The following is a 23,165-nucleotide window of genomic DNA, read 5'->3' as shown; positions in this document are numbered from 1 at the left end:
GGTGGGGTGTGGAGGGGGCGGGGCCGGCAAGGGTCACTCACAGGCAGCCCCGCCCACGACAGGAGTCCCTCCAGCCCAGCCTCCCTCTCTCCCTGAGCACACAGTGGTCCTCCCACCTCCACCCGCCCCCCCCACAGCATTCCCTGTGGCTGCCAGGCTTGGCCAGTTCCTTCCCTAGACTGACTCCCACTCTGAGCTCCCCCAGTAAAAGCACTTTCCATGTTATCGGTCTGTATTTTTGGGATGAAGGGGCTCAGCTGTGTTTGGTTTGGACCTCATGACTTTTTTTTTTTTTTTTGTCTTTTTAGGGCCGCACGCACTGCATATGGAAGTTCCCATGCTAGGGGGCTAATTGGAGCTACAGTCGCCAGGCCTACATCATAGCAACGCAGGATCCAAGCCACGTCTGTGACCTACACCACTGCTCACAGCAACGTCGGATCCTTAACCCACTGAGCGAGGTCAGGGATTGAACCCGAAACCTCATGGTTCCTAGTCGGATTCGTTTCCGCTAAGCCACGACGGGAACTCTCTCATGATGTATTAAATAGTCACTTTGTTTGGCAATATCCAAAAACCTGGCTATTTCACACGAAAATCAGAATTTCCGGCTTCTCTTGAAAAACAAAAAGTAAAAGCAGACAATCTCTAGTGTGGTGGTGAAGAGCCTAGACTGCTTGGGTTCAAATCCAGGCTCTACCATTTACTAGCTGTGTGACTTTGGGCAAGTTACTTGCCCTCTCTGAGGCTTCATTTCTTTTTCTCTGAAATGGGGTCAAGACCTTGACCTCAGCAGACTGGTAAATGAGATGAGGTGTGTGAGGTGACTGGCAAGGCTAGGCACACACACACACTGGTGGTTAGGGTCAAATGCTGGTCCGGGGACTGGGGAGAATGGGAACTACAGGCATAGCTGATGCTGGTGACGCCCCCCCCCTGTACCCACCTTCCGGCCCTTCTCGTTGTTGGGCAGATAGCAGTGGCGCGGGAAGCCTCTTGCCGTGAACTTCTTGCCTGGGTTGGGGTGCTCAGGGCCCTGTGGGGAGAGTCAGTCAGCAGAGGCTTGAACCACAGACAGTGGCGGGGGCCCCTGGAGGGTTCAGAGGAGTTGGAGTCAGGGGGCTGCAGGCTCACCTGGATGCCTGTGGGGATGTCGTAGACGATGCGGATGGTCTGGGTGTCAGCAAAGCCGGGCAGCGAGTGAGGGATGAGGTGAAACTCCATCTTCCCAGGCGGCTGAGTGCCTGTCTTCTCCCCATAGATGGCCTTGCAGGTGGGGCACTGCAGGCTGCCATCCTGAGGTGGGGGAGGGTGGCCGTGAGGTCCTCTTATGTTCTGACCTCACCTGGCCCTCCTGCTTACTCCCCATCCACTGCCCCACCTGGCCCACCTTGTTGCCATTGGAGTACATGGCCACGAGGCACAGCAGGTGGTACATGTGGCCACAGCGACCCAGGCGGCCGACGAGCTCAGGTCGCACACCCTTGTGCCGAAGCACGCCCTCGTAGCCGGAGGCCGTGACCAGCCGCTCCATGCAGATGGTGCAGTCCTAAGGCAGAGGGCATGGAGCAGAGACTGAGGGCAGGACACCCTGGGGCCAGACCCACAATCCCTCAAGGGCAGTGGACTACCCCCTCTCTGGCAGCTGTCTATCAAAAGGAGCAGACACTCTTAGGTACTGAATTCAGATATGCGACCCAGGAAGAGAAGGTGCCTCACAGTCCCCTCCAGAGGGATTAAAGGCTTACCTGTTGAAAGCAAAACTTAAACATATTTGGTGAAAAGTATGGGTAAAAACAAGATGCCAAGGAGTTCCCGTTGTGATTCAGCACATTAAGAGCCCGACTAGTATCCATGAGGATGTGGGTTCAATCCCTGGCCTCACTCAGTGGGTTGGGGATCTGGGCTTGCCGTGAGCTGTGGTGTAGGTCACAGACACAGCTTGGATCCCACGTTGCTGTGGCTGTGCTGTAGGCCGGCAACTGTAGCTCTGATTCGGTCCTTAGCTTGGGAACTTCCATATGCCCCAGGTGTGGCCCTAAAAGGAAAAAAAAAAAAAAAAAAAAAAGCCAAAACTGTTGATCATCAAAAGGTTGATACATGTGATTGTTAAAAGCATTTCTGTTTATCAAAAGACGCTGTAAAGAAATCGAGACGGCAAGCCCACAAACTGGGAGAAGAAACTGTTAACGCACAGAAGGATGAGGAATTCCTGTCCCAGGATAGGTGAGGCTGCCTGCCCTCTGCTCAGGTACCTCCCCTTGGGGCTCACCTCATCAGGTGGGTTCTTCACCTTCTGCATGTACCTTCGAACCACATCCTCAGGGTTCTTACCTGCAAGGACAGAGTGGGGGCAGGCTTGAAGGTACCCAGAGTCTAGGGTCAGGGCCAGGACAGGGTCAGGGGTCAGAGGGGTGAAGGGTTGGGGCAGCAGCTGTAAGGGCTGGCAGGAGTCACATGTCAGAGGTTGCTTGAGGTTTGATGTAATCGGAGTTTGTGGCGGATGGGGTCACAAGTCCTGAGATCATATTGGAGCTGAGTAGCCTGAGGGTTTGCAGTCAGGGGTTTAGTAGGGTTAAGTTCAGGGGTCTGGTGAGGATGGAGGGCAGGAGACGTACTCTTTTTGAGGTGCTTCTTCTTGGTCTTGCGGCACACCCCGGGCACGCCTGGCACAGGCTTAACGTCGCTCTTGCTCACGGGCGGCGGGTGCAGGATGGGCTTGGGGGCCCGTGTCAGGCAGACTGGCAGCCCGGCCGCGCAGAGCAGGATCCCGGTCATCCCTGGGGGCGCGGAGGCGGGGGACAGTTAGGGGGTGGGGTACTAATTCCAGCCTCACCTATTCTGCTCTTTTGTCATTGCGTGGACTTATGGGGTCTCTTTGCAGACTCCGTGCACCTAGTGTGCCCAGGAATCCTTAGACGGGTGGGTAGGGTGCCCTACAGGCCCCACATATTCAGCCCCACCAAAGGCTGAAGTCAAGTGGAGTGCGTTCCATGGGCCGCGCCCACCGCAGTGTTATGGCCCAATGGTAGGAGGCATGTCCTATGGGCCACGCCCACCAGTGTCGTTAGGGCGGAGTCAAGGGGCAGACAGGTGGGACTGCCACCTGTGGGCCCCGCCCCCTTTCATGCCCTGGACTGGACCTCACCTGCCAGGGCCGGGTGGACTGGCCCCGTGCCATTCAAGTTCTTCACCGGAAGCGCGGGGACCCTGAGGGGAGAAGAGAAGAGGCTGCAGAGCTCCCAAACCAGATCAGGGGATCTTAGTTTACTTTCTGGCTCTGACTCGTAGACATACTCTTAGCCCTTTGAGCCTGTCCCAGTTATCTAAAACGAGCACCAGGGAACTCCATTCCTGCTCTGATATCCTTCTAGTACGAGATGGGGTGTGACCAGGACCTCTGCCCCGGTGATAATGGAATGAACCCCTAGACAGTACTTTCCCTCCCCAACTCCACAGCCAGCCTCCTCCCAGGTGAGTGCACTTGGCTTCCAATTGCTCCTTTTTATTGGCTACTGTGCCTAAAAACCCAACCATGCCTGATTTAGCCATTCTTGCTTCTCTCAAAGTTTGTTATATGAAGCACTGATCCCCATAAAAGGTTCTGGGAAAGAAGGATTTTAGGATCAGCTAGGAAACACTTAACTGTCTCCCACTTGGAAGTTCACAACACACATAGGCATATCAAAGGTTCTGATAAGTCCTGCATAAGGAAATAGGTTTGTGATGGTAAATCCAAATTTTCCAAAGACATTTGATGATGAACATTTTCTGCCTTTGGAATGTTTACTGATACCAGTTCCTGTGACTAAAGTATTGTCCCCTCTTCAAATCAAAAGGCCCTAGGAAAATGTAGCCTGCTTCCCCTCTATGCCCTTCCCTCCAAAGAGGCCTGGCTTTTGGAATCATCCAGAGTTGCTTTCATATTTCAGCTCAACCACTAAACAGCAGTGTGACACCTGGTACTTCATTGCATCTCTCATAACCCTGTTTCCCTGTCAATAAAATGGGGATAATCTGGCACCTTCCTTATGTTTGCTGTGAAGAGTTAATGAAATTCTACATGTCAAGGGCAGAGCACAATACCTGGTACCCAATAAAGACTCCAGTACCTTTAACCATCATCACCACTTTAACCATCATTACCATCACTCTATAATCCTGGCTAATTTCACCTCTCGCACCTCAGCCCACTAAGTCACGGGGAGAGGAAACCACGTAGTGAGAAGAAGCTTGGAAGAGTCACTTAATCTTTGTGATCCTCAGTTTCCTTATTGTAAAATGGGAGTGATAATAATACCTCACCTATAAGGTTGGCGGGAGGGATGAAGAAAGCCTGCTGTGATCTGTACAGTGTGCCCGCCTGAATCTTCAGGACTTTGGGGCTTAGTTTTGTGGGTGAACTGGTGTCTTGCAGTTGATGAGCATGGAACCCCAGAAGAGAAGGCATGTCATGAAAGCCAGGGGGCTGCCTGAGGGGCCTGGGGATGTGCCAGGAGGAGGTGCAGGAAGGGATGAGGGCGGTGGCAGCTGGTCACCTGCCCCGACTGGCACACTCGGCACCAGGGAGCTGGCTGGAAAGCATCTTGAAGCAAATGGTACACTTGGCAGGCTTGCATCCTGCTGCAGTGGGTCCATACACACACACACACACACACCCCTGGGGAACACAGGCTATACATACATGCACATGTATACTTGAGAAACACACAAGGACACAAATACACATATATACATGTACATGGAGAATGCTGCAAAAACAGGGCCACACCCCTGAAAACATGCCCCCCCCCACATACACACACAGACATACACACTCCAGGGAACACATGACAGATACACACACTTACAGGCACACACACACAATCCAGGAAGCCCCCTCCCCATACACAGATACAGACCCAAACACACATACACTTGGGGAATGTGCCACATGCACACAAACACACACACACATCAGGGAATACACATGTATACAAAGATACAGACACACCTCAGCGAACACACCCCACGAACACACACAGGTTTGGAAGGATCCACGCATCTCTGTGTGGAGAACACCACACAGACATGTGCACGCACACTCCAGGGAACATGGCACACACAGATACCCACGTGCCCACACTGCGAGGACACTCACGTGGACAGGAGAAGCCCCTCCTGCAGATCGGTACCCCTCCCCCCACAGCCGCCCCTCTCCCCAGTTCTAGGTCCTCACCAGCACCCAGCAGTCTGCAGCCGGCAAAGGGACCCTCCACCTGCACGTGGAAACACAGACACACTGTGACCCACACTCCCCCACAATGACACGTAGACACTTGGCTGGAGACTTGCTCTGCACAGAGTCACATGCATGATAACACATACACATGCATGGCACACAGCCCTCTACCCTGGGCTGCCCAGCACCACAGGCTTACACCAGGTCAGCTGGAGCCCTCCTCCCAGACCCCTTGAGGGGGTGGGAGCGTCTGGAGCAGACATTGGGGTCACCAAAGTGTTCAGAGTCACTGAACATGGCACCTGAGGAGATGCAGCGCAGGGCAGGTACCATGGGGCCCCCAGGATCTGGGCAGCTGAGGTGGGGGAGAGGGGGCCGTGCCTCAGTTTTCCTATCTGCAATGGGGCTGGAGTTTTTTGAAGGTTCAATGGGTTAAAACATGTGGAGCTCACGTGTTTGGTGTATCGTTTGGCACAGGGGTGAGAGTGGAGGTGTCCTGATTTTCTCCTTCTCGTGGCTTGCCGGGACCCAAGGGGTGGGGCTGAGTATCCATCTGCCCCTTCTTGGGGTCTGTCATAATCCTCCAGGACCTTGCTGGGGGGTAGCACCCTTCCAATCTCATCCCTCCCCATCCTCTTATAGGAAAGCATGGAGGCACCTCCAGCTTCTTTTCCTGCCCTGTCCTTTGAAACACTTCTAGTGTAGACACACTGTTTAAGGTCCTCCTCATACCCAGGTCTCCCCCATCCCCCTTCCTTCCTTCCCATCTAGCTCATGAGAAAACATCCTTCCTTCTCTCCAGGGCTATCTGTAAGAAGGGTGAAAGAAAAGTATCTGGCATGTGTACCACCATTTCTTGTCTCTTCTCTGTGGCAGACATCACTAATCCAGCACAGCACTCTCTTGAGCCAAGCAGAGTCATCAGCACGGCTCTCCAGGCAGCCTCTACCAATCAACAAGGACAGCTGGATACCCTCAATCCATATAATGCCCAAAGTCTGGTCCAGCTCATGTCCCTGGTCTTGCTGAGCCTTTGGCCAGAGAGTTAGGTTGGGGGAGGGACCCCAGAGAGGGAATATTTTAGATCTCAGCAGCCCTACAATCTCTAACACCCTTTGAAAACCACAGAGCCCTGGGTTACAAAAGTCAGCCTTGCTCCTGAGATGAGGGTTGTGAATGGGCCACAGTGGTGGGGCCGTTTTTTAAGTTACCCATCAGCAAACTGGGGGACAGCCCCCAGGTGGCCCCCAGCCTCTCTCAATGTGCAGGCCCCTCGCGAGAACCCAGGGTAGCAGGGTTCCCACGATGCCGGAGCGTGGGAGCCACGCAGGCCCCCTTTTGATGTGGGATGCACTGTTTCCTCCGACTCAGCGAGAACATCCTCCTGCCCTGGACAGGAGACCGCTGCCCGCAGGCCTCCCGGAAGGGGGGCCGGCCTTCACTCTCTGCCCCACCCTCCTGGGCCCCCGCCTGGCAAAGGGTCAGAGGAATCCTTCAGGCCTTGAAACCTGCTCTGACCAGAAGCCAGGCCTGGCTGTCCCAGGACAGGGGTGGGTCCCACTGCCTTGCCCACCCCCATATCAGATTCCCTTCCTCCTCTGCCCTCAATCCCCCATGGCTCCTACCTTGCTCAGAACAAAGTCCAACCTCTTTACCCTGAGATCCATCCACCACCTATCCCTCTTGAACTCTGTTTACCCTGTGCTCACCCTCACATACTCCACCCCAGCCTCCCTGGTCTCCCTGCCGTTCTGTAAACATACCAGGCACATCCTTACCCCAGGGCCTTTGCACTGCCAATTCCCCAGATAGCCTCATGCTCTGCTCCCTCACTTAACACAGGTTTCTGCTCAAATGTCACCCTATTAGAGACCTTCCCTGCCATTTTACTCTGGAGAAGCCTCTGCCTTGGCCCTTCCCTTATTTAGTTTTTTGATCAAAGCACTAATCACAACTTGATATCAAAGTCTTTGGGGAGTTCCCTGGTGGCTTAGCGGGTTAAGGATCAGTGTTGTTGCCACTGTGGCTCGAGTCACTGCCGCGGCAGGGGTTTGATCCCTGGCCCTGGAATGTCTGCGTGCCATGGGCGTGGCCAAAAACAATGTCTTTGGCATGCCCAGGCCCTCCCTGCGTCTGAGACCTCATCTCCTACCCCCTCCATCTCTCTACTCCGCACATCTCTGCTGTGGCTCTAAATGCCGAGCCTTTTCAAGGCCTTTGTACTCGCTGTGGCCCCCCCCCACCCCCGCCAGAAGGCTTTTTCCTGAGGTCTGCAGCAATGCTGCCTAGTCAGAGAGATCTGCCTTCCCACCTCCCATCAACACCAGTCATGGCTTGTAGTAGATGTTCAAGAAACGTGTTGCATGGAGGAAGGAAGGAAGAGTGGATTTTGTGGGAACCTTCCCAGCCAATGACTCCCACACGTGGGCTTGGGCACAGCCCCCACCCCCATGCATTTCTTTTTGCCCACACCAGAAGTGAGCCTTGAAGCTGACACCCCAAAGAAGACCCTCTGCTGCCTCTGACCCCTCAGAGACTCTCTGCCAACATTCATCCTAAAGTGGGCACAGCAAGTGGGCATCCAGGGCAACAGCCCAAGCAAGCTTTCTCTAAGAAATTCCCAGAAACGCTCCACATCCAACTCAAGGCAGAGATTCCTCGGCAAGTTGGGGAACCCAAACATTTCCTGGAAACTGTCCCACTGAACGTGCCACACGGAGACGGGCCAAGATCCATAATTCCAAAAACTCTCTATGTCCCAGACTGTTCTAAAGCCTCCTTCCCTCAGCCTAACGAGTCTCTGACATCCCATCCCACAGAGAGAGAATCCGAGGTGCAGAAAGTGAAGTAACCTGTCAGTAAGCGGTAGAGCCCACCCCTGAGCCCAGGATGTCAGACTCCTGAGCCTGTGCTCTTAGCCACGCGACCCCAAACCAAGTTTGTGACTCAGAGACTGAGACAGGAGGCTGTATCTGAGAAAAAAATCTCCCCTGGATGAGTCTGGGAAAGAAGGATGGGGTGTTTGGCCCCCTTCTCTTTCCTTTGCCAAATAAGAGCAAATGGAGATGCCCTGTACCTGCTCTGGCTGGGAGGCAACGTTCAAAGGCAGGATGAGATAACGTGGGGAGATTTTCCAGGTTGCTGTTCCTCACACCATTCCCTGCCCTTTCCTGTCTGGGTATCTTTGCCACACTGTTCCCCCTGCCTGTCCCTACTGTCTATTCCCAACTCACATCTTTGCTTTGAAGACAGGTTCAAAAGTCTGTCTTCCTGACCTCTTCATGAGGCTTTTTCTGATCCACCTCAAGCAAAGACATAACCATGCCTTCTTTTAATTCACAGGGGACAGTGTTTATCTATTTTTGAGGACACAGACATTTCCTGTCTTTCCTTTGCTTTCTAGTTGTGTAGTTCCACTCCTATCTCTTCCACCAGACTGTGAGCTTCTGGAAATGTGTCTGTGCCAGCTCTGTGACCCCAGGATTGAGGATGGAACTTGGTGCAAGTGGGTTCTCAGTTAAGTACTGAATAGAGGAATTGAGCCAAATGTGAAATTGGTCTATAGCTCTCTAGTCTCTTCAAAGGGGGTCTGGTGTCCTTAGAACTGGCAGTTCTCATACCAAATGTGCTCCCCAGAGACAAAGCTGGAGCAGGGATGGCAAATACATGACACATGTACGGTTACTGCCTATGTAGCACCCACAGCAGACATCACCAATCAATCCCAGGACTCCTTTCCACTAAGCTAAAATGCAACTTGAGAATCCTCCTTAAGAGCACTCCAGGAAGTCACTTCCATGCAAACAGAGATGGCACACAAACCGAAGTCTGTTTGTCACTTATCTTGCAGAGGATGGCACTGAGGCCCCGAGAGAGGATATCACTAAGGTCACCCAGCTGGTTGGGGATCCTGGAGTTTCTGAGTCAGAGGCCAGGGCTGAGCCCACCAGGCTGATCTGTGGAGTCATCTGGAGCTGAGCCAGCCTCCTGAGCCCTCTGTGCCCGACCCTCTGTGCCCGAGAAATGGACCCTGGAGCTGGCTCAGGGGTCAGCCTGGGAGGGCTGCATCAGGGGCTGCACAAGTGGAGACTTTTGCCTGCTCCGGCCACTCCTCTTTGTCCCAGGCAACAAGGGGTGTCAGGACCACAGGGACACAGGAAGCCACACTGACACCCCCTTTAGGGCAGCTGAGTTTCCATCTGTCTACCTAGGCAGGCCTTCCTGGCCTCCTGGCCTCTCCCTCCCCTCCATGTCCCTAGCAGTCCCCAGACATGTCATATTCAGGTCCCCTGACTGGCCTCAGGCAGCCTCTTGACACCTGGCACTTACCCACGGCCTCTTGGGGAATCTCAGAAGGCTCAGGCCTCCATCATTTGGGTCCAAATGGGTGACAAGGGGGCAGAAGCGAGAGTGCCATGTCACAGAGAGAAGGAAGTTGAACAGTACTTGGGGTTCCCCCATTCCCTGGGCCTGTTCCTATCACCTGTCCCCATCCAGGACCCACTCCTCCTGTTCCTGACCCCCTGACTCCCACACAGTCCTGGGGCCAACCATATCCCCGCCCCCACCCCCACTGCAGAGCCCCAGGGCTGAGACCATCACAGCGAGCTCCAGGGGGACAGGGTGCCCCATGGGTCCAGCCGAAGCCACAAACCATCAGCCATCAACGGCTGCCACCCGGGGGCCTTGCTCACTTCCCCTTTCCTTGCTCCAGCACCCCCTGGGCCACCTGGACAAGCCACTAAGCTTCTATGGGCCTCAGTTCCCCTCAGTCAGGTGGGACCTATCACCCCGGCTGACCCCATCTACTTCTAGGGATTCAAGGGTACAAAAGTCCCCTAGAGAGAGATTTTGAGAGGTGGCTGTTATTTAGGGCCCAGGTCTATCCAGAGGCCTGGGCGCTCCATGCCTCCCTCCGCCACCCTCCTGGTTTCCCAGCTCAGTCACTGCTGGAGGGGCAGCCCAGGCAGGGCGGGGAGGGGGGGAAGGGAGGCCTGGCGGTTCCCACGGCCTGGGGCTGCCGTGTACAGACAGGAGTGTGTGGTTTGGCCTCCCAGGGAGCAGGGCAGGAAGTGCTTCAGGTCTGGGGGTTGGAAGGATGGGGGTGTTTGGTTTGACCTTGTGGTGAGGCACTGGGGGAGCCCAGCAAGGGAGGGGCGAGGCAGAGTTTCAGCCACTGCACTCCAGCCAGGCCAGGAAAAGGGGGGGAGGGGGGCAGGCCAGGGGCCCTGCGGGGACATGGTGAGGGCAAGACTTTTTATGTTGTGCTTTCAGGACTTTGCTATTTTTGAAGCATTTAAATGTAATACCTATTAAAGAGCTGGAGGAACAAAAAGGGGGATTCTTTAAAACATAAACGTAAAATCACTGCAGGAAATAAAAAGAAGAAGGAAACCACCCAGTCACACCCACCACATCAAAGCCCACCTCCCCACCTATTCTCCAGACCCAGAGTGAACCTGTGACAACAAGGTCACACCCGTCCTTATCCAGCTCACAGGCCTGCTGGCTCCCAACCATGCACAACAAAGGCCAAAGTCCTCACCTCCAGGACTGGCCCCCATCTCATCTCTGTCCCCTGCTCTCCCCATGTTCCCTGGAGCCGCTCCAGCCACACTGGCCTCCTTGAACATACCAGGCCTGCTCCTGCCTCAGGGCCTTTGCACAAGCCTTTGCACTGTCTGCAATGCTCTCCCCTCAGTTCTCCACAGGTTTTGCTTCTCAACCTCCTTCAGTCCTTGATCAAACATTATACTCTCAGCGAGGCCATTTCTGACCACATTATTCACTGCTACCACTCCCGACACTCCCTTCTTTCCTTGTTTTTCCTCTACCACAGACTTACTACTCTCTACCATATTCTAGAATTTACTTCTTTTGTTTACTGCTTATCTCTCACAAGAATGAGAGCTCCAGGGGGGCAGCAGTTGTCTTTTTTTTTTTTTTCTGTCTTTTTGCCTTTTCTAGGGCTGCTCCTGCGGCATATGGAGGTTCCCAGGCTAGGGGTCTAATCAGAGCTGTAGCCGCCAGCCTACGCCACCGCCACAGCCATGTGGGATCCAAGCCGCGTCTGTGACCCACACCCTGCTCACGGCAACGCCGGATCCTTAACCCACATACAAGGCCAGGGATCGAACCCGCAACCTCATGGTTCCTAGTCGGATTCATTAACCACTGAGCCATGACAGGAACTCTAGCAATTGTTTGTTTTGTTCACTGCTGTATCTCCAGGGCCCCAAACAGTGCCTGGTAGAGAGTTGTTGCTCAATGTATATAGATTAATTAAAAAACAAACATAGGGGAGTTCCCATTGTGGCGCAGTTGTTAACGAATCTGACTAGGAACCATGAGGTTGCGGGTTCGATCCCTGGCCTTGCTCAGTGGGTTGAGGATCCGGCATTGCCGTGAGCTGTGGTGTAGGTTGCAAATGCAGCTCGGATCCCGAGTTGCTGTGGCTCTGGTGTAGGCCAGCGGCTACAGCTCCGACTGGACCCCTAGCCTGGGAACCTCCATATGCCACGGGAGCGGCCCTAGAAAAGGCAAAAAAAGACAAAAAAAACCCCCAAAAAAACCAAAAAAACATAAGCTATAAAGAATGTAAAAAGAAGCAGCAAACTGGGGAAAGATAGTTAAAGGGTTAATACCCTATGCAGAAGGAGTGCTTGCAAATCAACGAGGAATCAATAAACAGCCGGAGAGATGGATAAACAATAGAAATAAACAAGTGACTGGGAAAGGAAGGAACCACTGATGGCCAAGAAACAGGAAGGGGTTCTCCAGCTAAGACTCAGAGGTCTGAGAACTCACCTGGCATCTCTATGGCCCTGATGAGGTTGGCAACTAGTCTGCCAGGGATGTGCAGGGAGGGGTGGGAACAAGCCCCCTCTCCCACCTCTGCGGGTAGATGTGTATGGGTGTAGACTTGAAAATGCAGGCACTTTGATATCTGGCCCCGTGTTGGCAAGGCCAGGGATCGAACCCGCAACCTCATGGTTCCTAGTCAGATTTGTTAACCACTGAGCCACGATGGGAACTCCGCAGAACCTCAGTTTCTTCATCTGAAGAATGGGAATAATAGGACCTGCCACCTTGGATTTCTGTGCGCATCAAGGGGCGATGTGTGTAAAAGCCATGAGAATGGGGCCTGGGACACTGTGGGCGCTCAGTGAATGGAAATAGTTGTCCCCTCCCTCTCCCCTCCACCACGTGGGGTGGAAACTCTGAGTCTGCCCCACAGCTGTGTTCCAAAGTGCTGGATGCTGCCCTCTCAGGAGACAGGGCGGATCTTCCCCACCCCTGTGTGTCTGTTCCCCAGGCCCCAGCTGCCAGCTGGCTTTCCACCTCATCATTGTCACAAGGGGAGTGGAAAAAAACCCTGGCCAGGGGGCACTCAGGCTCCACCTGCTGTGTGCCCTGGGGGCAAGTCAGTGCCCCTGTCTGGGCCTCTGTCCTGAGATGAGGGTGGGAGGTGAGCAGGATGACAAAGAACGAAGTCCTCCTAGTCACCCCTCCCTGGCGCACCAATCATGTATGTTGAGTTTAAATGCATGCTGAGCGGCACGCGTGAACAGGGTGATTTTAGCTCTGGCGGATGGGAAACCGAGGTGAGGGTGGGGACACTGTGGGCCTCTCTCTGCAGGGGAGAGGGAGAGTGGAGAGACGGGAGCAGGGGAGGGAGAGAGTTGCTGAGAGAGAAAGAAGAAGGCAGGAGGGTAGGAGTGAGAGATGGACAGACGGAAACATGGAAACACAGTCACAGGGAGGCAGAGAGAGACAGAGAGGCTGAGATGCAGAAAGCTGTGACAGGAGAGTCACAGGGACACTGCTCTGGCTTGAAATGTGTCCCCCTGCCCAGAACTCAAGTGTTGGAGTTCTAACCTCCCCCCTCCCCCACGCCAAGCCCCCAGACACTTTGAAGACAGGATCTTTGCAGAGATGATCAAGTTATAAACGAGGTCATGGTGGGGGAGCTAATCAGTACGGCTGGTGTCCTTGTAAAGAGGAAATTTGGACCCAGAGGTACAGAGGGTGGATGATGTGAAGACACCGGCAGAAGGTACCCACCCGTAAGCCAAGGAGAGGCCTCACAAGAAATCTGCCCTGCCCACACCTTGATCTTGGACTTCCAGCCTGCAGAGCTATGAGACCATAAATTTCTGTTTGGGCCGCCCCTGCAGCCTGTGGCACTTAGTTATGGCAGCCCAGGCACACTGCCAGACATGAACACAGAGGCAGAGAGACAGTGGGAAGGGCCATGGGGGGACTCTGATGTGGGTATATGGGGACCAGGGTGGAGATGAGGGCCCTGGCTGCCTAACTCTTCAGAGACCCCATCCCTTTTCTCTCATAGGCTGCACCGGGGCCTCGGTTGCCTTGGCAATGGGAAGCTTCAGTCTGGAGGACCAGGGTCAGCCATCCCCATGCCTCCCTCCTCCCACTCCCCTCACTCAGCAGCAGACGCCATGTGTCCTGTGCCCACCCCCCATTCTGGTTAAATTTTTTTTTTTTTTTTTGCTTTTTTAGGGCCACAGGTGTGGCATATAGAAGTTCCCAGGCTAGGAGTCCAATCAGAGCTACAGCCACAGCAATGTGCTATCCGAGCCGTGTCTGTGATCTATACCACAGCTCATGGCAATGCCAGATCCTTAACCCACTGAGTGAGGCCAGGGATTAAACCTGTGTCCTTATGGATAATAGTCAGGTTCATTACTGCTAAGCCATAACAGGAACTCCCCCTTGCCAACTCTGAACCAGGGTATTTTTACCTGGAGTTCCTTGGAGATGGGGGCTGCTGGGGGGGGCGGGGGTTGGCACATGCTTGTCTGGCTAGGGAGGGTCTGTTAGAAGGGCAGGGGTGAGACTGGGCAGGGTCTGCACGGCTGGGGAGGTTCAAGGGAGGCCTGTCAGTCACCCATGTCCCTGTTCCAGGCCAATGTCTGGTCTTGGAGAGGGTAAGAAAGAGCTCCCAGGCAGCGGAGGGGGAGTGGCATTGACTGGGGAGGGGACACATGGCTGGGGAACACAGGGTTTGGCAGGTCAGAGAAGGACATGTTGCATGATCGGCACCCCCAGGGATAACTCATTCTTCTTCCCGCGACCCTCTTGAGCTCAAGCACACTCTATAGCTCCCTATTGCTGGCGGCACCAAGCCAGGCTCCCCTCAGGCTCTGCAATCTGACTTGGGACCCCCAACATGGAAAAAATCTCGGCTCCTACTCGTGCCACCAGGGAACCTCCATCCCTGCGTGGTCTCCGGAACTTGCTGGATTCATGCCCACCTCCACCCATTTGCACTACAGCCTGGGATGTTCTTTCCTGTTCTCTCCGACACCTCCTACTCCAGCCCTCCTCACACCTCTAGCCCTTCCCTGTGCCATGTCCTTCAAGCTCCAATGAAGTGGCACATGCTGTTCCCTCTGCCTGGAACAGCCTTTCTCCGGGTCTGCTATCTACCTCCTCATCCGGGTCTGCCCAGACGACCCATTCCCTCTCAACCCTGCCACCCTGTCCCACCACCTGGCCAGCACTTCACTCTCTAGCAATTGCGTTCACTTCCAATTGCGTTCTCTAGCAATTGCTGTAGGCTGGCAGTTTGGATCCTGTCTGGTCCGGCTTTGTGCACATGCTCCCATGGTACATATTTGGAGAATTGATACTAAGCAATAAAAACTGAGTAATTCTCAGCTTGCCCTTATAACAGTGGCTTTTAAGAATTTCATCAGTGACCATTTCACCTGCCAACCCATTAAACACACATAGAAATTATGCAAAAGGTTCATGGAACAATCCTTACTGTTACTATATATAACACATGACAACTTTTTCTTTTTTTTCTTTTCTTTTTAATGCCACACCTGCAGCATATGGAAGTTTCCAGGCTAGGGGTCGAATCTGAGCTGCAGAAGCCATCCTCACCACAGGCACTGCAACACCAGATCCTAGCCGCATCTGTGACCTACACTGCAGCTTGCAGCAATGCCAGATCCTTAACCCAATGAGCGAGGATGGGGATTGAACCTGCATCCTCAAGGATACTAGTCAGGTTCTTAACCCACTGAGCCATAATGGGAACTCCTGACACATGCCAACTTATTCTGTTCTAGTCAAGCCTGTCCTATTCTATTCCATTTTGTTCCCTTTGTTCCGTTCCATTCCATTCCCAGAAAATTCTGGTTATAACCTTCTGATTTCATAATCAGCTAGTGAATTACAGCAATACAGCTCTGGAGAGAAGGTCTTCAAATTCTTACTGCAAAAGACCCTGGGACTTTCCTGCTTCTGCCCCCTCCCGCCTCTAGTCCAGCTTGCAGCTGCACGCTTCGTGTCACTCTGGGCTCCAGGGTGGGCAGCTGACAGGCTCAGTAGGTCCCTATCCTGGGGCCTGCATGCCTTCATCCAGGAGTTTCCAAAGTTGGAATGACTGGGGTTCCTTTCCTCAGGGAAATCCTGCTGGGAATGCCAATTCATAAAAGAGATTCCCCAAAGGGCTGCTCTCATTAAAATGAGAGCAGAGAGGCTGGCCCCTTGTGTGCCTGACTTTTTAGCCACCACCCTCTCCTGCCACTATCAGGTCACGCCAAGAGTCCCTGAAGCCCAGCTTGAAAATTAGAGTATTAGCCCCAAGTAATTAATGATGATCTTTCAGATGAGGAAGTATTTTGGATAAGGGGCTAATGCTTGCTTGAGCCTCCACAAAAGATGGGTATGGCCTGGGGCTGGGGTGGAAACCCTCTAACAATTCTAAGGCAACACCTCACAGACTCCTAGAATCCTACAGATCTGAATTTCAATCCCTACTCTCCACCTGGCTGGTCCTGGAAGGTACCACACCTCTCCCAGCCTCAGCATCCCCAAGGTAATAGGGGCATGGTGGTATCTGGGGGAGAGGTAACAAATGAGTTGATGCAGATCAAGGGTTTAGTAAATAATAAACATGGAGTTCCCCTTGTGGGCTCAGCAGAAGCGAACAAACTAGTATCTATGAGGATGACGATTTGATCCCTGCCGCCCCCCCTCCCCCGACCCGCCTTGACCCCCAGAGGGTTAAGGATACTGCGTTGCCGTGAGCTGTGGTGTGGGTCGCAGATGCGACTCAGATCCCTCGTTGCTGTGGCTGTGGCGTAGGCCGTCGACTACAGCTCCGAATAGACCCTTAGCCTGGGAACCTCCACATGCCACGAATGCAGCCCTAAAATAAAATAAAATAAACACGGACTATACGCCACTACAGTTGATCTTGGATGTGTTATTAACTCTCCCCCTGCTTGTTTCCCCTTCTGTGCAGTGGGGATGATGATGCTCCCCACCTCACAGGGTCCTTACACGCCTGGAGATAAGTGAGCATTAAGGTGCTAAGTTAATGTTGGCACAAAGTGAGTACTTAAGAGACGCTAGATATTACTTATGATTATTATAATTATTGTAATTCCTTCTTCCCAGCCCCGGTGGGTAGCCACCCCAGCGCCCAGGGCCCGGCTTACCCTGGCGGGATGGAGGTGCGTGCGCTCACGCTGGTGGCGCGCTGCGGCCCCGGCCGGTTGAGGTTGTTCTGCCCCGGGGTGGGCGCGCCGCTGGGGGCGCTGGGGCTCCGCGGGGGCGCGCCAGGGGGCTGCGAGGGCTCGGCGGAGCCGGCAGTGGGCGCAGCCCAGAGTGCGGCGCCGGCGAAGGTGGCGCTGGGGCGCACGGCGAGCGTGCCCACCGGCCCTCCAGGCGGCGGCGGTGCCGGCGGCGGGGGCGCCGGGGGCGCCTTGCGGCGCTGCGAGGCCAGAATGGCGTTGGAAGCGGCGCGTGTGCTGTTGACCAGCAGGCACTGCTGGCATGAGCAGGGCTGGCCCGAGCTGGCGCCCACGGGCCACGACTGCGACTTGGGGATGGACCCGACGGTGAGCGGGTAGGCGAGGTCCAGGCGGCGGCGCAGGCGGCGGCGCCGGCGCGTCTGGCGGTTCATCTGCGACATGCTGTTGAAGTAGATGAGGTAGCAGAAGCCGAGCGACGAGAGGTCGAGCCACGGGTGCTGCTTCTCGTAGGCGTTCTGGATGGTGATACAGATGTCCATGTCGTAGGCAGTCCACGCGCCGCCGTCGTTCTCCCACTCCCACACGATGCCCTTGCCAGGCGCCGACGACGGGTCGTAGAAATTGCGCCGCACGGGTCGCATGGTACCTGTGCTCACAAGGAGGGCGGGAGTCAGGACAGGAGGGCGGTTAACATCCGTGGCGAGTGCGGCACTGGGCGGGGCGGGGGGGGTGGCGCACAGGATGGAGGGGCAAGGGGCGACACAGAGGGTCAGCACAAACTGGAGGGTCAGTGTGAGCAGGGGCGAGGTTGAGGGCCAGACTCTGAGCTGGGGAGAGAGGGTGGGAGGGGAAGGCAAGGTAGCGGGGTGTCAAGACAGCACCGAGGAGTTCCCCTTGTGGCCCAGTGGGAAACGAATCCGACTAGGAACCATGAGGTTGTGGGTTCAATCCCTAGCCTTGCTCAGTGGGTTAAAGATCTGGCATTGCCGTGAGCTGTGGTGTAGGTCACAGACGTGGCTTGGATCCTAGCTGGATCCATAGGCCAGTGGCTGTAGCTCCAATTCGACTGCTAGCCTGGGAACTTTCCCATGGGTGTGGACCTAAAAAGCAAAAAAAAAAAAAAAAGAGATACCAATCAGCAAGGGGGGGCAGGGGGCTTCACAGGCCCTGAAGCAGTGGCAATCACAGGCCCTGGAGGAGGAAAAGGGCAAAGGGAACATGGGGGCTGTTCAAACAAGGGGGTGTAAGCAGAGTCAGCACCTGGGGAGCGCTGGCAGGGATCTACACAGGCCAAGATCATGCAGACACTGATGGCCTGCAGTTCTTCTTTCCTTCATTCAGTAATTCACTCATTCAATAATTCCTTCATCAATCCATCCATTCCTTGATTACTTCAAGCACAAGTTCACTTATGCATTCAGTAGGTCTTTCATTAGTTCATTCATTTATTCACACATTCATGTATTCCTCAGTTCATTCATTCAGCGATTCTTTCACTAGCTCTTTCACCCATGCCTGCTATCCATCATTTGTACCTGCATTTATTCTCCCTCAGCTCCTTTATCCACGAGTTCAACCACTGCTTCCTTGACGACCATCCTGTGTAAAAATGTGCACCCTCCCCCAACATCTCCTTACCCCCTCTCCTTCCCTGCTCCGTTTTCTCCATCTGGTATACTTTATATTTTACATATTTATCTCGTTTTCTGGTCTGTCTCCTCCCACTAGGATGTCACCGCCATAAGGCAGGACTTTGTTTTATTCACTGCCATATCCCCAGCACTTGCCCACAGTAGGTGCTCACTAGTTGTTTGCTGATTGGGTGAATGAATTCATTAGTTCAAACATTGATCCAATTGGGCTTCGGTTATTTTATTCTTTCATGCCTTTTGCTATCTTTGGATCAGTTCATTCCTTTATCCACTTATTAATTCCTTTTTTCATGCATCTGTTTATTTGTTCCTTCTTTTAACAAGCATGCGGCCTGTGTGCTTGGGAGGGGGGGCAGCTTTGTGCTGAGCAGTCATTCGAAATTAAATAACTACATCATAACCACAGCCAGGTGGGTATTTACTTGAAAAACAGGGGCTCCGAGGTTTTGCTCACAGCCTCTGCTCCATGTGTCCCACCCCTGGATGCTTCTTGACAAGAAGGCTCCGTAGACACTGGCTTTAACAGAGAAGACCAAGGTCTAGGCTACAGGACTTCTCAGTGCCTTTAGCCTGTTCTGTTCCTTGGGGCCAATATGGAGAGATTCTTTTCCAGAGTTCAGTTGGCACATTTCAGGAAGGCTGCACTCTTGACTGTTCCTCAACTGTGGAGAAGTCCTTTAAGTCTCCCTAAGTCTTAGCGGTCCCATCTCTAAAATGTAGGTGATGGTAATCTGTGAGCCACCCCACCCCTCTCACCTGGGACTGCTGGGAGGACTTGGTGAGAAGAGCCACAGAGCCCAAGGTCTGGGTAGGGCCCCAGGGCTGGGAAGCAGATAGACCTCATTTCAAGTCCTGACTGCCTGACTTTCCAGCTCTGTGTCTGTGGTCGGGTGACTCAACACTCTAAGCCTCAGTTTTCTTATCTCTGAAATGGGCACAAGTGCACCTTCCTTATGAAATTGTTAAAAAGACCCAGCAAGACAAATTCTGTCTTTACTCTGATGATTCTAATATCGTCTCCTCTGAGGGCCAGCCCTGTGTATCTGGCCGCTTCCCCAGCACCTTCCTATGCAGGTCTGACAGAATTCTCAAACTCATCTCTGCCAAAGCACAGCTGTGGTCTTCCTCTGCTCTAAACCTTCTCCTCTTAAAGGCTCCCTTGTTGCAGTTACTGGCAGCTCCATCCTTCCAGCTGCTCAAGCCCCAAGGCCCCAATCTGGGACTCATCACTGACTTCTTACCTCATGTCCCATGTCTTCAAATACATCCCACAATCCGACCACTTCTCTCTCTCCCCACCATCCTGAATCTACCTGGTCCAAGCCACTGTGTCTCTCCTGCCTGGACAATTGCAGTAGACTGGTCTTCACTCTATCCTTGCGTTCTGTAGACTGTTTCCCACATGGCAGCAGAGGGATCTCACTCCATGCAAGTCAGAGATCACATTCTTCTTCGGCTCAAAAGTCTCCCATGGTTCCCTGCTTACTTGGAGTCAAAGTCCCGGCCATGACCTACCAAGCACCACACTGTCTATAAAGCCTCTACAAAGTCTCACAGTTCTACAAAGCCCTGTCTCAATCACTCCACTCCAGCCACCCTGGCCCCTTTGCCGTTCCTCAAACATCCCAAGCAATGTCCTGCCTCAGGGCCTTTGCATTTGCTGTTCCTTCTGCCTGGAATATGACACCCAGCCACTCCCAGACGTTCTCACAGTTTCCTCCCTCATTTCTTCTAGGTCTCTATTCAAAGGCCACCTCTTTGGAAAGACCTTCCCAGACCACCCCTTCCTTTGCCCTCCCGTGGTCATCCTCTCACCGGCGCTCAGCACCCCCTGCCTGATTCATTCTTCTGCAGACCTCCTTATCACAGCAGCCCCCACGAGGTCGGGGATCTCATGCGTTTACTCACTGCTGTACCTGCCCTGCCACCGCCGCCTCCCCGCACCTAACACAGTGCCTGGCACGCAGTGGGCCCTCCCTACATGGAGGATATTTCTACTGTTAACTGGCGCAACCCCAGGGAGCCTGGTCCACCCGCCATAGTCCATCCCCCACTTTCCCCTGCCTTGCTGAGGCTGCCCGCTCCCTAGCACAGATTCTATCTGACCTTCACTCAGTTCCCCGCCCAGGGCTGAAACAGCTTGTCTCTGCTCTCTCCTCTGTTTGAACCCCAAGGGTTACAGATTACCCCGGCTCCCTTTCAACCACCCAGACCCTGAGAGCTGGGGAAGTCGGGGCATGGAGCTGTAGCTCTTAGGAGAGAGGCACAATGGGTGTGCCCCCCCATCCCCCGGGCTCCTATAAGGTTCCAGTCAATCATAGGAAAACTTCCCCTGGGCCTCCAGGGCAGCCTCATTCTCCGGTCTGCTTTATCATTTTAATTGAGTGTGCATGCATTGATTTTTTTTTTCCCCCTGACAGTACTGTTCTTCCTGGGCAGATCTGAGAGATTAGTTAGAGGGAAAATCTGAGATCCTGTTCCCTGGCTCTGTTCCTGAGTCCTGGTCTTCCCCTTTTCAGAGCCTCAGTTTCCCCACCTGTAAAAAGGGCTTGTGACAGATGAGCCTCAGGTCCTGTTTGTCTGAAGTACCGCCATTAGTCTCCCGGCAAACCTGGAAGATGTAACCCTTGGATGGGAAGGATGGGGGTGGGATCTTGCTATGTTTAACCACCTTTGGGTGCCAAGTCTTGAGCTAGGCAAGCAGGGTCATGGGTGGGGGGTGCAGAGCGAAGTGGTTGGGAGCAACAACTCAGAAGTCTCACAGGCCATGGGCAAATCCTGACTCCACATATAGCCTCACTGTCCTCACCTGTCAAAAGCGGGTATTAAGACCTACCCCAAAGAATTACCTTGGGGCAAAGTAAGATGCACACCATAGGTGCTTGGCTGGATGCTTGGCCAGAGCAAGTGCCTGAAGAATGTTAGCTAAGACACTGTTATTATATACATTACCCACATTCACCCTTTCCTAGCCCTTGGTCACCTGGAGAACTCCAATTCACTCAATAAAACCCTCTACATGCCCACCTCCTCTAGGAAGTACTCATCCATTCTGCTGCAATAGCTAAAGCACATGAAGCTTGTTATTGCATGTCTGTCCTTGCACTGTCATTCAGTTATTCATTTAGTTCTTAATCTTCCTCATCAGTTAATGACTTCAGGACAAGGACCAGGTCAGATCTATAGTTTTTGTTCCCTACATAAGGGGCAACTGAAACAGGCCACCTACTTGGCATAAGTCAGGGCTGGGAGGGAGTGGGGAAGAGAAAGGGTTGGTCTCGATGGAGAGGGAGTGCAGAATGGAGCTGGGCCCAGAGCACACAGAGGGTCCCCAGGGAAGGCTGGAGTTGGGGGACAGAGTTCCAGAGGTCAGGGTTTTGGCTGGCTCTGCAACAAAGGACTCTGGGAGCTCCTCCCAGCCAGGTCAGGGCCAGCCAGCCCAGGCATCCCTCTCTCCAGGGCTCTATTTACCAGATATCGATTTTCCTGCCTGTTTACTGGTAGTCATTAAAGGCTGTGTCCCTGGAGTCTTTTCAAATGAGATCTGAACCTGGCGAGCTGGAGTAATTAGGGCAGCTGCTGGCCTCCCTGCTGGGCCCCTCACCCTGCAGCGCCCAGTGCAGCCTGTCTGCCTGTCCGTCCACCTCCCCAGCTCACACTGGCCATGGACCAGGCTGAAGGGGGCCAGCTGGTTCCCTGGTGACCTGTCTGGGCTACGATCTTGAGATTTCCAAGGGAGCAGTGACAGAAACACTCTTTCTCCTCCCCAGTGGCCTTGGCCTAGATTTTTAGCCAGAACAATGGGTCTAAGATGGAGCTGGAGGTTCTTAAGCCCAGGAAACAGGAAGGGCCTCAGACGGGTGGCCTGGATGCACAGCCGAGCTTTCTAACAGCGACCGGCTCCGCTGGCTCCACTCCCTTTCTCCGGCCTCACGGGCACCCAGCTGCGCTGGCCACCAGGGTCCACGTCCCCATGGCAGTTAGCAACCTGTGTCAAGCACGTACTATTTCTGGGCCTGTTTCTGTGTCTGCTTTTGTTCCCTTCTCCCCCCGCCCGCCCTTGTTTCTTAGGAATGTTTGGTTGAAAAATTCCAGTCTTGTTCCAGCTGGACTGAGGGGAAAGGGGCTTTGGCCAAATGTCAGCTGGAGGATTGCAGGAGCTGGGCCCCCAGAGAGTGGGGGTGCGGGCGGCCATGGCTACTGCAGCCAGGAACCAGTTCATGCCTGGGGCAGAGACAACCAAAAAGAGATGGAGACGTGGGGGGGAGCAAGAGATAGGGAGAGAGAGGCACAGAGACAGAGAGACACACAGGCACAGAGAGACCAGGATCAAAAAGGGAAATGCTACGGCAGACACCAGAGAGTGGGGGGCAGAGAGACATAAAAAAAACCAAAATTCTGGAACCTAGAGATGGAGAATATCACAGACAGTCAGAGAGAACAAGAGAGCTGGGCCAAGTGACGGGGGGAGTAGAGAGGAGAGACAGTGGGGGTAGATGGCAGTGACAGCAATAACAAGAAAGCTAACGTTTACTGGAGTTCCCCTTGTGGCATAGAGAAAACAAATCTGACTGGGAACCATGAGGTTGCAGGTTCGATCCCTGGCCTTGCTCAGTGGGTTAAGGATCCGGCATTACCATGAGCTGTGGTGTAGGTCTCAGTCTTGGCTTGGATCTGGCATTGCTGTGGCTCTGGCGTAGGCCGGTGGCTATGGCTCTGATTAGATCCCTAGGCTGGGAACCTCCATGTGCCGCAGTGGGGCCTAAAAAGACAAAA

General features: G+C 53.8%; 1 protein-coding gene across 1 annotated transcript in view; it reads right to left on the bottom strand.

The window, feature by feature from the left end:
• DTX1 (deltex E3 ubiquitin ligase 1) overlaps positions 1–23,165 on the bottom strand; it is a 38,854-nt gene that overhangs the window by 1,300 nt on the left and 14,389 nt on the right. The window contains exons 3-9 of the mRNA XM_047762468.1: positions 16,702–17,383; positions 3,149–3,210; positions 2,619–2,780; positions 2,273–2,334; positions 1,391–1,549; positions 1,135–1,296; positions 947–1,036 (exon numbers count right to left, since the gene is read on the bottom strand). Coding sequence (XP_047618424.1) covers positions 947–1,036; positions 1,135–1,296; positions 1,391–1,549; positions 2,273–2,334; positions 2,619–2,780; positions 3,149–3,210; positions 16,702–17,383 — 1,379 coding nt within the window. The remainder of the gene's footprint in view (positions 1–946; positions 1,037–1,134; positions 1,297–1,390; positions 1,550–2,272; positions 2,335–2,618; positions 2,781–3,148; positions 3,211–16,701; positions 17,384–23,165) is intronic.

The sequence above is a fragment of the Phacochoerus africanus genome, chromosome 15 (assembly GCF_016906955.1).
Source record: "Phacochoerus africanus isolate WHEZ1 chromosome 15, ROS_Pafr_v1, whole genome shotgun sequence".
NCBI classification, from domain to species: Eukaryota; Metazoa; Chordata; class Mammalia; order Artiodactyla; family Suidae; genus Phacochoerus; species Phacochoerus africanus.
The sequence above is the reverse complement of the archived record's forward strand: the minus strand, read 5'-3'. Positions and strand labels throughout refer to the sequence as shown.